Source organism: Bemisia tabaci, chromosome 1 (genome assembly GCF_918797505.1).
Source record: "Bemisia tabaci chromosome 1, PGI_BMITA_v3".
NCBI lineage: Eukaryota > Metazoa > Arthropoda > Insecta > Hemiptera > Aleyrodidae > Bemisia > Bemisia tabaci.
The window spans coordinates 39,828,396-39,845,043 of NC_092793.1; the positions used below are offsets into that span (position 1 = coordinate 39,828,396).

Sequence of the window (16,648 nt, forward strand, 5' to 3'; positions counted from 1 at the left end):
CCGCATTCAACCGGCCAGTTTGGCCTTTTAATTCCAGGCGAACAGCCACCAGCCCTCGATTGCTGAACGAGAGCTAGACTTGGCCGAAATCTGGTCAGACGCCACCCTGGAAAACCCATACGCGCGGTGGGCAATTGAGTCAAATGATCTTTGTCGCGTCGCGACCCTTTCTCCGTGGCCCGTGGCACCGATCCCGCATACATTCCTCTTTCACTTTTAACTTTTCCTTTCCGTGTTTCCGTCGATCTTGATGAAATGACAGCCGCGAAGCAGTATGAAGTCCTGCCTCTCCTCTAATTGACGACGCGCTCGTGGACCATCCTCGATTTTATAGTATGTTCAATCTTTGGGCTCAATTTGGCGACTTGGTTGGTCAAGTCAAGGGGCCTGCGACAGAGCGACGGATTTTGCATCGCATGATCGAGAGATCAGGAATTCAGTTATCTAAGTTTAAAGAAATATTTTACTGATAATCATTTGCGACAGATCTTGGTTGTTATAAAGATAGTTCATTTCATTTTAATAATTTTGACAACTTCTCAGCGAATGGAGGGGGCGCGGTGCGTGACTCATTTTATTAAATTACATCACGTGGAAGTATTAGTGACTCTCATTCACATGTTGTGTAAAATCTCATGGTATTACCCGCTGAATCGATGACTGATGAAAGGTAATTTTCGGGAAGATGGTTTCATGGAGAAAAATGATTATTAGCGGTGTCTGAGGAGTATCTTACAAGCAATTTTTGTATTTTTCATTTTTGCAAAGTATGTTTCTTGAGAATTTGCCATAGCCTGTTATATGAATCGAAGATTTGTTTTGGCTGTCGATTAATATGCAGATATGTTTTGGCTATTGTTTGGCTGTTAATTTTTGCTTAAAAAATCACTGGCTGATTCCTCAAAAATATACCGCAGTATTTTGTATGTATATGACAAGTATGCTAAATTGACAGGCAAGACTGCAACAAATTCTAAAAATTTTGAAAAGCCCGGCATCCGGCGGCGGGCAAAATGGGCCAAAGCCAAAACCCCTATGCGCCCAACTTGATTCGCGAAGAAAGCAGTTTTTCACTTTGATGCTTGCTGTAAGTGATGATCATTAATGCCTAAGGACAGGGATACGTAAGTTTCGGTACAGGTTTTGTGGACCCTAGCGCGATAACAGAAGGCAAATTCACAGATTATTGAGAAGCCCAATTTATGGCTCTTAAGCTGGCCAACTGATGAAGTATAACAAAACTCAAATCGATATGGAATCTGGCCCGAATATGGATCCCTCGGCGTGACCTTTGCTTTGTATTCCAATGTATCAGCCAGAGCTGAATATTCACCGTCTCAGTCGTACACTGATACTCATATTAAAGGTTCTCTTTAATGAAAATGTTGTCGAATATTTGGACTGCATTTTGCAATTTGGAACTATAAATTCTGCCTCTTCTGGAAAAACACGTATGTGCTTAGGGAAACTACTGGCACATACGTTATTTTTAAACCGGGCTAGAATTTATAGTTCCAAATTGCAAAATGTAGTCTATTTGACTTTGATATATATCCATGCAGAATAGTATGGGCCCAGTGCTAATCTACAATGCACTATTCTAGATTCCCGATACTAACAGATCAGGGCACTTTTTTAAGTGCTTTCTTTCCCATTTGAAAAAACCCAATGACGTTGCAAAACGAGGTGTTAAGGTCATTGAAGACTAAAAGTGAATTTCAAGTGAGGATGGTGGGTATTTTCAATGCAACCTGTTAAAGATTATGGAGAGAAGTTCCCCCACTACAAAAGTCAAAGTTGCTCTTGGTTCTCGAAAAAAAAGGGATTTTCAAAAATCATGAAGATATTTTGTAGCTTCCGTGTGCGTCAATGTACGTGAGAAAATGCTGAAAAAATTCCTCTCTTGAGGTGATGTTTATCATTACTGAAAGTAGGCACCGAATGACGGAAAATCATGAATGCTACCTAGCTTGTTGGGCTTACCTATTTTGTTGTGAGCCCAATTGAGAGATTATACACTAGGCTCGTTAAAAATCTGAGAAATTTTTCGTTGCCGTCACGTAACAGTTCGTAAAGAAGTGCACCGGAACACAATTCTCTGTTTTCGTGGGAATTTTGAATCATCACTCAGAGTGAGCACCAAAAGCGAAAAATTGCTTAATTTTGCGAATCACGTTGAACGCATAGAATTTTCAGCCTACTTCATTGGTCGAGGTTTTGTCAACAATTTGAGAATTTTTTGATCGCCTTCCAGTAAGATTAATCAAAAAAAGTTTTGCCCGAACACGCAATTGTGTCCGTCTAATCAGCGTCGTAGGCACATAACAGACGATAGCAAATCGTAAAGAAATCATAATTTGCGGAATCGCAATGAGCCAACATTCCCCCCCAAAAAAAACCCTGAGACTCTCAAAAATGATGTTAAAACCATTCTTTTTCTGTGAGGTCCTCCGGAAAAGACATCAATTCAAGGGGAAAATTAGAAAATTTGAGTAAGTGGAAGATATTGCCGCTCCTCGGGCGGAAGGGCGTAACTCAATTTCCTCGTGAGCTGCGGTTCACATATAAGTTCATGCTTTCTGGGGCTCATATAGAAACCGAGGTACACCCTAACGTCAAAGAAGCGACGCTATAAACAACCCAAAAGTTGGTCAATACAACAGTGGTGAGACATTGTAAATGGAACTCATGCCTCTAAAGGACTTATCAATTGTCACTAGCCCAATATCAAAAAACAGCAACGGCAACGGTCTAGCCAGAGATTTGGAATTGGATGAAGATGGAGTTTCCAATCGACATCCTCTCATCAGTCATTAGGGGATGAAAGTAATGTGCGAACAATGTGAATGGCAACACGGCAGGCTCCTCGCCGATACCCTTCGCATTCGCACCGCGGCAAGGCTCCATTCAGCCTGCGTCGCTTCCCGTTCCCAGAACTGCTCCTTGCACCGGGGTAACTAAAGTATAAGCTCAAGGAAAATTTTTTGTTTCTCATTTTCTGGGATTAACTTTTCTCAATGTATTCGGATTCTGCATAAAATTTCAATTAAAGTGATATAAAAAAAAATCCAAAAAGTCAATTATTCACCCAGGAGAAAAATGTTTGGTATTCTGAATATTTATGAGGAGAGCAAATCGATTAATTATCAGAACTAAAGCTGCCATTTTTTTTTGTCCTGCCACCACAACGCCTAAAATGGATCCAAGTCTGGGAGATGATATGGCTTGAGGAAGTGAGTGTATTGTTGGGTTGGGAAAGGTACCAGCAAGGAGCTATTTTGGATCACCGGAGAGAGCAGTTAGTCCAAATGTTGAATGTTATCAAGGAAATGGGCCTAGTGCTGTTTAAACGGAACATTTCATTAATGAGCCCACCATTTTCGTAAAATTCGCAATGATGATCAGAAAGTCTATTATGTCTATGTATAGAAAAAATGAACCACGGTGAATAGCAATGGTTTACTAAAGGGTTTGTCATGTCGCAGTTTTTCAATTTTTCTCAGTTTTAAATGCAACTTTGACAGCTGGTCGAGTGTATTTCGTGATTATACTACGGTTTTAGGGGTGCACGTGTACCAGGAAATTGTTGAGCTATTTAATGTTTTTACCTCGGTGTTACGCGGTTATCAACATCCATAATGTAGGGAGGAACCCAGACTGGGTTACCCAGTAGATGTTCAACGCTCCCGTGCGTGGGGAAAACACGGTTATTAATTCCGCATAGCACTTACGGCTTTCTTGCCTAAAACTAGCCGAACATGAAAATAAATAAAACCCTATTATTATGAATTTGAAATAAAATCGGTCAATTTTTAATCATCCAAACAATTTCTGGGAGTCTTTCGGACGATTAGTGATATTTGAGAAAGAACGGAGGCCTCTTTCAGTACAGTTTTCTGGTCAGACGCTTCTGAGCCCGTTCTATCAAAATTTCATGTTTGCAGTCACTATCTCTTCGCTATTAAGTACAGTAGAATACCAGAGGGTCCGCCTTTCGCCTGCTCTGCGGTCAAACGTACGGGGATTAGTGTCTAATGTGAAGTATCGAGAAATCATGAAGAAACGTAATGCAACAAACAAATCGAAAGCACAATGGTATGCGGTTAAGCGAAGAAGATTGAACAATTGGACTGTATTTTCCGATTTTTTTTTATTTCTTTTTTCTCTTTCGGAACTAACATTTTAGGCTCTCGTCATATCCAAGTGAAGTGGTCTAAGTATAATTCCAATCCCTCTCCACATCAAAAAATTAATTAAAGTAACTCGATTTTCAGGTTTTTTTTTTTTTTTTTTTTTTTTTTTTTCAAATTCATTTCCTTTACTCTCTTTGGATTGGAAATATCCGAGAACATCCCGTATTCTAACTTCCTGACGGCTTTTCAGTTAATAAAGAAAACTCATCACAAATAAAATGACGGTACATAAACTAACTGAGATCCCTTTCCGAAATATACCCTCGTTATTTGAATATTGCGGGGAGCATATCATAATCGATGAATATACTTATGTACAAAGTTGGGTTCAAACCAAATATGCAACTACTTTAACTCTGCGGAGTGCCGGGTTGCATACGCTTGATTTTGCGGGCGAAATCTAAGATCTGCCCAGGCTTTCGCGATAAAATTGCGAATGGGGGAAGTTGCATTTATTCTTTACACCCTCCTCTTTTAACTAAATTAAGGAAAATTTAAATTTTTAGTTCTTTTACGTGTAAAAAAATCAGGTTATCTGGTATGGTCATATTTAACAAATGGCGGATGAAAGACTGCCTGAGGAGGTACTGAAATGGTTTCCTCTTGGAAGGAAACGTATTGGAGACGCCCAGCAAAATCTTGGATTGGTGGCATTCAAAATGAAATTTCGAGGATCTATTTACCAGATGACCTATATTCCGATAAGGATGGCGATTAGGTGTAGCAAAGCGCCCGCCGGGAGCACTGTAAAAGCGACGGGTAAATAACATAAAAAAATACGCCATGATCATTGATCATTGATATTATGGTCAAATCAATTGAAAGCAATTTTTTGTAGATTGACTAATTAGGAATCAAAACATTTGTTTAAAATAAAACAATGTAATGTTGTCTAATAATATTTAAGCAATTTTTTTTTTTTTTTTTTTTTTTTTTTTTTTTAATTGAATAAGCCTCAAGATATTCAATATCCGTTCCCTGCGGTAAACCCGTTTCACGATCGTGAATTTTTATGACACATAATAATTGTAAGGAGCCTATTGTGTTAAATATATAAAGAAATAAGCGAGCATAAACAGTTAAGGAAATTTGAGAAGGAATGATGAAATGCCGTAGAAAAAGTAGATTTCATTGCACTCATGCATCATTTTGTCAGTCGGACGGACGAAAATGAAACACAAGAAGACGCGGCCGAACTAGAGCCACCATTCAAAGCTTGGACAAGACTTTGAAATCGAGGAGGTTGAGCGAATTGTCGCCGTCCGTTGAATCAACTCGAAATCGCTGATTCTGAGCGAACTATCCGGCCGTTGATAGTTAACTCAAGATTTCACTTTCATCGGAGAAGAGACCGATCCGAGGTCCTGATTTTAACCGCATGCGTTCCACATCCCCTCGCGCCACCGAAGGGGTTGACAGCGCGGTACGCGTTCCGATCCCCGTCCAGATTTCAATACCGAGGGAATTCCCGGTACAGTTGCCTCTTGATACCTGAGGCCGAGGCAACTCGGATATGAGCTATTGCGGTCTCTGAGTCCAGGAGATATACGGGAGAAAGAGGGCTAACCCGGAATAAATTGCGTGACAGACTTTTCCTACAAGAATATCATCATCGGGTTGTCCTGCATAACACAAAACATACGAAATGTTTTCCACGGCTCCACCGCGGAATACCCCCTAAAATGCTTAAAATTCAAAAAGGCGGCTGTGTTTAGATTATCAGCCATCAAAATAATTTAAAATATGCATCTCGTGTGGTGTGAGGTGTCATTTTCTATGTCATTTTAGTCGTCAATTTTCAATATAGTGTCAAAAAAAGCCAAAAGCCCCTTGTCAAACAGGGTGCATCAAATCCAGGATGGCGGCCAGCTTTGAACGGCAGGAGGGTATTTTTGTCCCATATTCCCTTACATTCCCTCTGACAGTTTATTCCAGTACCACTTCTTCGTGTGATAAGTCAAGTGAGGTATTATTTCCTTATAGAATATCGACGGCGAAATTCCCAAACCAGGCACTTATCTCGTTTGCAATATTTGATAATTTCAAGAACTCTGCAACGTCGCAAACCGAGGTACATGCTTTAGTAGTTTCATCGTAATTTTGGTCGTAGATTTCAAGTATGACGTGATGAATACCACCTCGTTAATCGGGCTGCCCAAAACTCAAAAGAGACTCATAAGTTTGAAGGGTAGGAGGACTTAAGCAAGTTGAATAATGACGCAATGAGTGAAGTGAAGTATTATTCCCTGTGTGATTTTGGTAAAATGTGAAGTTAAGTTGAAAATGAATGTTCAAACAGGGCGTCTCAAATCCACGATGACTGCTTGTAAAAGGCAGTAGCGTTAACCGGAGGTGTAGGTATATGCTAAAAGGAAGTATCTGAACGGTTTTTGGGTGGAACATAGTTCCTTTTAGCATTAATACGTCTTATTTTAAAATATGCTTTTATTACATCTTCGAAAATAAGGTACCGATTTCCGTGTAAGTAATGTAATATCCACGTTTAAAATCCTTTCATTCCCCCGGAGAACCAAGTCTCTTTTTATTTGAAATGTGAATAAAGCAAATCAAATCACGTGAGAATCATGGGAAATGAAACAAAAAAATCAATCTCTAAAATTAAAAGTTGACGGAACCATTTTTCAAAAAATGTTCTGAGGAGCATCATCCGGTGGGATGAATCATCGATGTTTTCATTTTTTCATTCTTTTTCTTTTAGTATTAGGTAACTCCGTTGTAAAAGTAGCTTTTCCAGCAGTTTCTCTTCGAATTGTACAACTATTTGTAGTGTCGTTTTATTGGTTCCTCATATGGAGATAGTCGCCATCCTCAATTTCAGCTCTTATTGAGGAGTAAAATTAATTGCAAACATCTCATAAAACTGCTAGATCACTTTAAAAGATTTTTTACTATCACACTTTAAAATTTTCTGTTCTGTCCTTTAAATTTAGATCTAGAAACTGCACGATTAGAGGGCATTTTCTGCTCTGAATTTAAAATTTACGTCCAAAATTATCTAAATTCAACAAAATCATTGCGGCATCTTAAACCCTAGTAACCTGCGGATTCGGCCTGGATTGTCAGTTTTACGCCTCCTGACCAGGTGTCATTCATCAGGTCATAGATAAGGTCTTATGAAAGACAAATGAATTTTGGATCCCTCATCAAACTGCTAGACCAATATTATCCAGAAATCGTCACCTTAATTTCAGTTTAAAATGTATTACATTAATAAAACCTTAAAAGTTACCCTCCTGCCGTTCCAAGCAGGCGGCTATCCTGGATTTGATGCACCCTGTTTGACAAGGGGCTTTTGGCTTCTTTTGACACTATGTTGAAAATTTACGACTAAAATGACACAGAAAGTTACACCTCACACTACGCGAGATGCACATTTTAAATTATTTTGATGCTTGCTAATCTAAACACGCCCCTTTTTTTGAATTTTAGGCATTTTAAGGGGTATTCTGCGGTGGAGCCGTGGAAAATATTTCGTATGTTTTGTGTTATGCAGGACAACCCGATGATGATATTCTTGTAGGAAAAGTCTGACACGCAATAATTGATAATTGATAATTTCAAAGGATCATTAATTTCAAAACTTCGTTTTTGTGCCAATAAGTTGCTTCAAACATCAATGGAAATCTTCAGGATTCACATTTCCTGGATCACTGAATCACACAATATTGTCACTTATCATCACTTCTACACATTACCTACTGTAGATTCTACATCAGAATGCTCTATCCCACAATGAAACGACCGATTTAATGTAAATTTCCAAGGTTTGAAACATTAACTGTTGCTAACTTATAGCGAAATAATCTGATTTATTTTCTGTAGATTCTGAAACTCTGCAAGTGAGCATCAGTTTTCATCCAGGAATGGTATTTGAAAGCTTTCCCTTGTTTTTGTTAAAGTGTTTCTGACATGTTCTCCAGTGCTCTACCAATGGGCAGTAATTTTTTGCATTGGAGTCTGAAAGCATCACGCACGGAATACTAAAAAATTTGGTTCTGCCATATTTTGAGATTTTTTGATCTGACGCTCTTCATTATCTCTTGAGTAAGATGAGCTTTTAAAATCAAACCTTATATATGCCAATCTTGAGAAAATCAGGTCTAAAGAGCGTATTTTTCGCAACTTAACATTTGTTATCATATGGAAAAACAACACCGTGGAAGATGCGGAGCCGTTTATTGTGAACTGACAATGAGTTGACATGCCGAACGATGCGCATCTGTCGTCTGTCCTATCTCCTTGGCTGGCTTGAGATTAAAAAAAACATCTCACACCTCGATCACGTACTCTACCTACCTGAAATAGCGTGCATAATTGCGTGTGAACGCACTTTCCAGACCGGACCTCCTGGAGATTCACACATGGAAAGTTTGATTTTAAAATTTTATCTCACTCAAGAGGTTGAAAGGAAAATCCAACATCATATCCTAAAATCTCTAAATTTAGCTAGCGCCGAATTTCTTGGTAATGTCAGCAAAGTTCTTCATTTGTTAAATTGAGGTAACCATCAGAAGTAATTCAAAATTGTGTTTATCTATTACAGAAACCTGCCAATATTTTAGTAATGGGTGAAGGGCCAGACAGAGGTCGAGTCAAAATCGCTGATATGGGTTTTGCGCGGCTTTTCAATTCCCCTTTAAAGCCCCTTGCAGACCTTGATCCAGTCGTTGTGACCTTTTGGTACAGAGCTCCTGAACTTCTTCTAGGAGCGAGGCACTACACCAAAGCAATCGATATTTGGGCAATAGGATGTATTTTTGCAGAACTACTCACCTCTGAGCCTATTTTCCATTGTAGACAAGAGGATATAAAGACTAGTAATCCATACCACCAAGACCAACTTGATAGGATTTTTAATGTGATGGGTTTTCCTCAAGAAAAAGATTGGGAAGACATTAGGAAAATGCCGGAACATCCAACGTTGTTGAAACATTTTAAGCATACTAACTACAGTAATTGTTCGCTTGTAAAGTACATGGATCGGCATAAAATTAAGCCAGATAGCAAAGCTTTTCAGTTGTTACAAAAACTCCTTCTGATGGATCCAAATAAGAGAATAACTTCAGAGCAAGCTATGCAGGATCCTTACTTCCAAGAGGAGCCTTTACCGACTGCAGATGCCTTTGCTGGCTGTGCTATACCATATCCAAAGAGAGAGTTCCTCTCGGACGACGAACAAGAAGACAGTGCAGACAAAAGTCGTCAGATGAGTAAGGTAAACAGTACTGTTTCAGATCCAAATAGCATGTGTCAACAGCACTTAAATAGTTCAAAACGTGTGCGAATGGATGGGCCTTCTGGACATGGACCATCTGTTGTAAACCACATCAACATGATGCAGCAGGTCTCAAATCCAAATGAGTTTCATCAGCCTCATCCTCAGATGATTTTCACTTCAAGTGCCAACACCCAGCCGACCAATTTTTTTCGCCGTTTCTAGCATCTACAATCGTTTTTCCAGTCAGAAGTCCTTCTTTTCGAGTTCTTTTCAAGTTATTTTTCCAGCTGGCAGCCCTGTTTCATGCTTCATAGTCATGCATGGTACCCTTGGTTCCTTGAAACACTTGCAGCCCGGGTTTTTTGTTATTCGCTCTTTAAGTTATTTATCTACTCAATTCCATGTTCAGTCAAAAGTACATATAGTTATTTTGGTCAAGGAATGTTGTAGCAAATGGTTTATCTCTCTCTTGCAACACCGTAAGGGTTGCATATTATTTCCTAACTCTTGTTAGCCTCCAAGACTTTTTTTTCTGTATGATTCCTGACCACCATCTGCTTATCTGAATACTTAACTCAGGGATTTTTCCGCTTATAAGTGTATGCCATGTATTTTATAGTTAATCCCTAGTCTTATCAACTTGGGTCAAAGTTCACCGATTCTAAGATATTCACCACAATACCGATATCAAATACCCCGATTTCTGTAAAATCAATGCTATAAATCAATGCTTTTTTTAACTCAGTTTGTCCATTACTGTTGAAAAAATATGTTGATAGGATTAGAGTTTAATAAGAGGACGGAGAAAAGGGTAAGAATGTTATGACAAATTATAAAAGAATTATTAGTAAAACTTTTTGAAGTCAAGTGTGTCAATGTGGAAGTGATTCGTTTTTTTCACTCTGGTTTTCGGTTTAGGCCAAGACTTATTTGGCTCAGATGACTTATCTTACATTTATAGTTTTGATGCATGTGTATTATTGGAACTCTAGCTCTGTGCTGTGAGGATATGTAATGACCCTTTTATCTGTAAAATATATCAAGCAACGAAGCAAGTGCCACCAGATAGTCTTAAAGTCCACTCAAATTCGCCGATAAACTTCAATTTTAGTCTGGACTGGTGAAAAAGGAATCATCGAAAGTTCTTTGGTGTAAAAGTCATCTATTATATGCTAGGGCAGGATGAAATGGACGGAGTTAAACAGAAAGGAACCAAGCCACATCCGGATTGAACCGAGAAAAAGAGGTTTTAAGTTTGGCTCGTGCATAAGACTCAATGTAAAAGATAAACTTGAAGTTCAATTTCTGCAAAATTTGCTCCAACCAAAACTTTGAATTTTTAGCGATAGATAGTAGAGCAGCGGTGGAGTTCAAAACCACTCATAACTCAATTTTTTCCAAAACGTGGGTTGGTTCCTTTTTGCCCAACTTGATCCAAATTAGAAGTTTATGAAGTTCTGAGGGTTCCAGAATATGAATTTCCAAAATCATTCATTATTTCATTATAGACATGAGAGTCGTGCTTGTTGTATTACTGATTTTGGAAGGTTCTCATGACCTAATGCCTATAAGATTAGCACATCTGTAGTTGATCGAAACCTTTTGAACTTGGGTTTTTCCTTCGTGCCATACTATTAAGACTTTTTTTCAGATGGACGACATTTACCTCCTGAGACTTCCCTGCTCTTGGCAGTGAGATTTTGAGGTACTTACAGGGAAAAGAGTGGTGTTTTCTTTTTCTTTTCTTTTCTACGGTTGAGATACTACGGAAATGAAGAGTTTCCAAGAAGGTTTTCGTGAACAGTCAGTGACTTGCCCGGACTTTCCTTATCTCAGTCTCGGGGTTTTTTGTGGTTTTATGTATTAAGATTGACAGCTGCTGTAGGACAAATGGACAGGAAAATATACCATTTGATGAATACACGAACCAGGCCATGGGCATTATTATAAAGTTTCTTCTCCAATATTATCTTTGTTAAGAGCACCAATCAACAGTAGGAATTCCTCTCAACTTGAAGAGAACAAAAATTTCTTTAGAAGGAAAAGTTATCCACAGAAAGTTTTAAGATTAACATTGGTTAGAGATTCTTCAGCAACTTCTTGCCAGGATATTCTTAAATCTTTACTAAAATTTTCAAACGTTCATCTGTTGAGTTACGTTTATGTGTAATTTAGACATGAATACAATACTAGTTTTTTCTTAAGTATAAATGATTAATTACAGCAGTTTCTTGAATTTTAGGTGACAGGTGTTGCAGACCCTAAATATTTATAACAGGAAGTTGAAAAGGGATAGCTAGTGCTGGTAGACATATTTTTCTAAGTATGGCGCTCCATATATTTCCTACCCTATTTTCATTATCTTAAAGAGAACAAAAACAAATGTCATCCTATCTTTATTATTATGAAGATAACGAAACAAATGTCATCCTTTAAATAGACTGTTAGTAGAATAAGCCAATTTTGAGCCTCAAACGAATGGTACAAAAGTTTGAAGGCTGAATGTAATACATAACATGCAAAATGAGTCCGTCACACTGAAAATTTTGCTGCATTTCCTCCGACAATCCATGGAAAAGATGTAACTATTTTTCAAAGTTTCACACTTAATAATTCATATCTTCCTGACAAATGAGGATTTAAAGTTTGGCTTAAATCTAAAGAATGCAACTCAAATTGTGTATTTTCCAAGAGCAATATCTACCCACATGAACCTGCATATCTTTAATTAATGTATGTAAAACTGTAGCACCAGAAGATCGGGCCAATTTTAACTCCTATCAGCACCTTCTTTCTCAGTTTGTATGTAAGGTGGGTATTAAGATATAAATATTAGCTTTGTTGGACAATATCCTGTGCCATCGGATACGCTTGCAACTGTTGCATGGTTCGTGCGGCCTGGAAAAGTGCTTGATTTTGAAATTATTTTTCAAGGTCTTGAAAGTGCTTGATTTTTGGGGAAGGTGCTTGAAACTTACTCCTCCCTAATTTTCGATGGTTAATAGGGTGGCTCTTATTTTTCAACTTTTCAAGAATCAAAGGTTTGATCCCCCAAAAACTTGTCTTTTGGTGTGAAATGGTGACAAAAAATTTCAGCTGGATAGGATCATCCTAAGTGGTGCCGCAGCGGTCAACAAGTTCCCGAGCAGAACTTCAAAATTTCAAAAATCGCGTTTTTCCGGCATATCGCGAAATTTTTTTCCCCCTTTAGATTGTTGCTACAGCTTTGAAATTTTTTGAGGTAACACTTTTTTTAAGGTACTTAACATAAAATTAACTTAATTTACCTCATCACTTTTAAAACGCCCCTTTCCCCCTTCGAAGTGGTGCGATCTCGTCGATTTTTCGTAACATCCTCCCAGCACGGCTTGGCTGATCAAGTTTAAACTTCTCGACGAGTCAAAAGTAAAAACTCTTCAGATCCTTGAAGCATAGTTTCAACCAAGTTATTGAAGCCGAAAGGAAACTTATTCTGTTAGGCTCCTGGAAAATAAACCTGATTGAAAGGTATTTTTGGGCTACAATCGGCTAATTACCGGTAGTAAGTCCTGTTTAATTACTAAAAAGAAATTTTCTCGATAGTCATATGCCTTGGTTTCTTAAATATGGTTATTTGAAGTACACCTTCCAAAATTATAAAATTGCCCTTTAGAGCTGAAAATTACGCAAATTTTCTATGGGGCTCTTCAAAAAATGGCCTGCTTTTTGAGCAGCCGATTTGGCCATCAAACCCAGTTTTAATTGAAGCTCATAATAACTTAAAGCTCAGAGAAAACTTTCAAGATGTGCGGAGGAACAGTTTCCAAGTTACGGGGGAGGAGAAGGGCATACAGGCCAAAATGACATCTAATATTTGCTGTTTTCTTGTTGCATTAATGTAGCCAAGGACTTCTAGTCGTTGTTCACACATGTTCAGCATATGGATACTTCACTATTTTTACACGTAGAATTGAACTTTCACGTCAGGGAGTCGATGTATTGATTTGATTCACAGATTTTTGCTCAATTTTACTTGGAACATTGGTGGTTCAACGTCAGAAAACGTTATGCCGGGTGATTTATTTTCAATGACTAATGGTTGTCCAATGATAACTATAAAGATTTGCTCCTCCTAGTCTGATGGCAATGCAAATGCAGCTCGTGTATTTTGTAGCGGAAAGTTCTTTAAAATTGTAATGATGGGCGAATCTACTGTCAAAAGTCACTAGAATGAGCAAAAGCATCTAGAGAACTCTCAGCGTTTTGGAAACAAACCACCCAAACAACAAAGAAGTGTTTATTTGTGGATGAAGCAAAGGTCTACGATACGGGGAGAAAACTGCGCTTAGGAGCAAATTATGAAAAAGTGCTTAACTGCGCTTAGGAGCAAATTATGAAAAAGTGCTTAAAAAGTGCCCAGAATTCCTATAAAAGTGCTTGAGAAGTGCTTGATTTTTTTAATCTTGAGGCTGCACGAACCATGTGTTGTAATAGCTGGGAAAAACTTTCCACATTTTTTTCTTTTAACGTCATTCTGAAGAGGTATCTGTAAATGAAATACACTTGGAAAAAAAAAATACCGATTTAGAGAAGATTAGATCCCAAAAACTAAAAATATACAAGAACTCACCAACGGTGAATCTCTCAAATGAATGAAGTATTACCTAACTTCCACTGAAGAATAACTGTGAAGCTCATCTCTACATATGTATCTGAATGTTGTAATGAGCTGATAATGGACCACTAGACAAGGTGCGAATTTCAGCATTCTGATACATGCTTCTGAAACAAAATTTCACGTAGAACCAGAGTTGCTGAAAGTAATTTCATCGAATGAAATTTCACAAGAAATTTCGTGAAGAAAATTCATATAATTTCTTTTTTCCCCATGAAATTTCTTTCCACCCACAAAATGTCAACAATGCTTGTTTTTTCTAACAGAATTTGTTTTTATTTTTAAAGAGAATAATATTCGTCAATTAGACCAATTGGAGCGCGGTCTCTTCTTAGTTCTTTTCTTCTCGTCTTCTCTTACTCTTTCTCTCCTGGCTTATCAAGGGGAGGGGGACCAGAGTTAAGAAATTTCATGAAAGATTATAAAAAGAAATTTCATAATGAAATTTCGTGAAATTTCATTTAATTCAGGATTCAACCCTTGAATTCAGGATTAAACCCTTGAAACTTATGAATTTCCTTAAGTTCATTTATAGGCACGTGGTAAACTGTGAAAAGGAACTTTAGAAATGCCCAGAAAGTTGAGTAAAACAGCAAAAACATAATTTTGAATTTTTTATCTTAAATTTTGGTTGAACACACAGCCGTACTGGTTGAACACCAAAATAAATTTTACGGATAAAGTAAGACGTTAGCTTTCATATTTGGAGCAAAACAAATTTCTTGACTATGAAGAATCCTACTACCCCCTAATAGTATATCGTTCTTTTTTGGTACAAAAGGGAGGGATCTTGAACTATCTTTGAAACAATTTAAATGATTTTTTCATTTGTCTCTGGTTTTTTCAGAAATTAACAGTTTGAAATTTGAGGTTAGGGTCCCCGGTCCCCCTCCCCATGATGAGCCAGAACTGCCAGAAGAGAAAGAGTAGTTAAAGAGAAGACCAGAAGTGAAGAGCTGAGAGAAGACCGCGCTCCAACTGGTCTAATTGACGAATATTATTCTCTTTGAAAATAAAAACAAATTCTGTTAGAAAAAATAAGCATTTTTGACATTTTGTCGGTCGAAAGAAATTTCATTGGGAAAAAAGAAATTTCATGAAATTTCATTCGATGAAATTTCTTTTAGCAACTCTGAGGGGGACCCTAACCTCAAATTTCAATTGTTCATTTTGATTCCATGCAGGATAGTATAAGATCCCTCCCTCCCTTTTGTACCAAAAAAGAAGGATATACTATCAGGGGGTACTAGGATTCTTTATAGTCAAGAAAGTCTTGTTCCAAATAGGAAAGCTAACGTCTTACTTTATCCATAAAATTTATATTGGTGTTCAACCGGTATGGCTGTGTGTTCAACCAAAATCTGAGAAAAAAAATTCAAAATTATGTTTTTGCTGTTTTACTTAACTTTCTGGGCATTTCTAAAGTTCCCTTTTACAGTTTACCTCGTGCGTACAAAGGGACATAAGGAGATTCATAAGTTTCTAGGGTTTAATCCTGAATTCTGAGTGTTTAATGAAATTTCTTGAAATTTCCCCATTAAATTTCTTGAAATTTCCTCATGAAATTTCTTGAAATTTCCTCATGAAATTTCTTTTTATAATCTCTCACGAAATTTCTTAACTCTAAGTAGAACACGATGCGCACAACGAAAATTAGCAAAATCAACTCCTTACAAGATATTCAATAATTCTTGATGCGTGAATTCAAACCTTCCGCTCATGAAAACTCAATGCTCAACGTGATTCACATCGCGCGCTAAACGTCCATCATGACAGACTCTGTGATAAAAAAATCCGGCAACCTCAAACTTGACGCTTTGGCTCAGCTATAGCAAATTGCTTTTAGTTTGAACAACATATGGTGGGAAATGAACATTGCCCGATTGAGAAGATTGCTGAAACCGTTGTAGTGCGCGATTTGACTCACATAGAGCTTTGAGTTCCTTTCTTGTGAGCAGGCAGTTCAAATTTTGCGTAACCAGTGTGAAATAAAAACGTTAATATCTTCGTTAGGAGTTTGTTTCAGTCATTTTCGTCGCGCGAATCGTGTTCTGTGTGAAATTTTGGTTAAGACACATGGACCAGAATCCTTTAATTCGTACCTTGTCTAGTGGTCCACTAGGAATGGGTAAGATTCCCACCTGGGCAGGAATAGAATTTTTCCTTTTATAGCTTACCTCTTCCACTTGTTCATGCATAAAACAATTGATACTAAAATAATTTGACGATAGTTGATAATATGAACCATACTATTTGAAAATTTGGAAGAAAAGAGTGGAAAAATTTCGATCATGTTAAAAAATACAGTGGGTACTGTTGTGTAAGTGCAGCCTCCAGGTGACCAGCATTTTGATTTGCATCTTTTTCCTTTTGAGTAATGTGTCAATATCGGGGTGCATTTCAAAGGTCATGATTTGCTTATTCATCTTTCAAACATAGCGCAGAGATTTGCATCGATGAGTTACTCTTCATTGCATACGCATTCAACTTTGAAAGGCTGATATTGGAATGAAAAGTACAAGGGTCACCCCAAAATATGCGTTTTGTTCTCATTTCAAAACT

The 16,648-nt window shown here is 37.7% G+C and overlaps 1 protein-coding gene across 2 annotated transcripts in view; it reads left to right on the forward strand.

Moving 5' to 3' along the window:
- LOC109036829 (cyclin-dependent kinase 8) overlaps window positions 1-11,573 on the forward strand; it is a 49,663-nt gene extending 38,090 nt beyond the window's left edge. For both annotated transcript variants that reach the window (XM_019051209.2, XM_019051210.2), the window contains exon 5: window positions 8,758-11,573. In XM_019051209.2, the coding sequence (XP_018906754.1) occupies window positions 8,758-9,654 (897 nt within the window). In that variant the 3' untranslated portion in view covers window positions 9,655-11,573. The remainder of the gene's footprint in view (window positions 1-8,757) is intronic.
- Window positions 11,574-16,648: the final 5,075 nt, after the last annotated feature.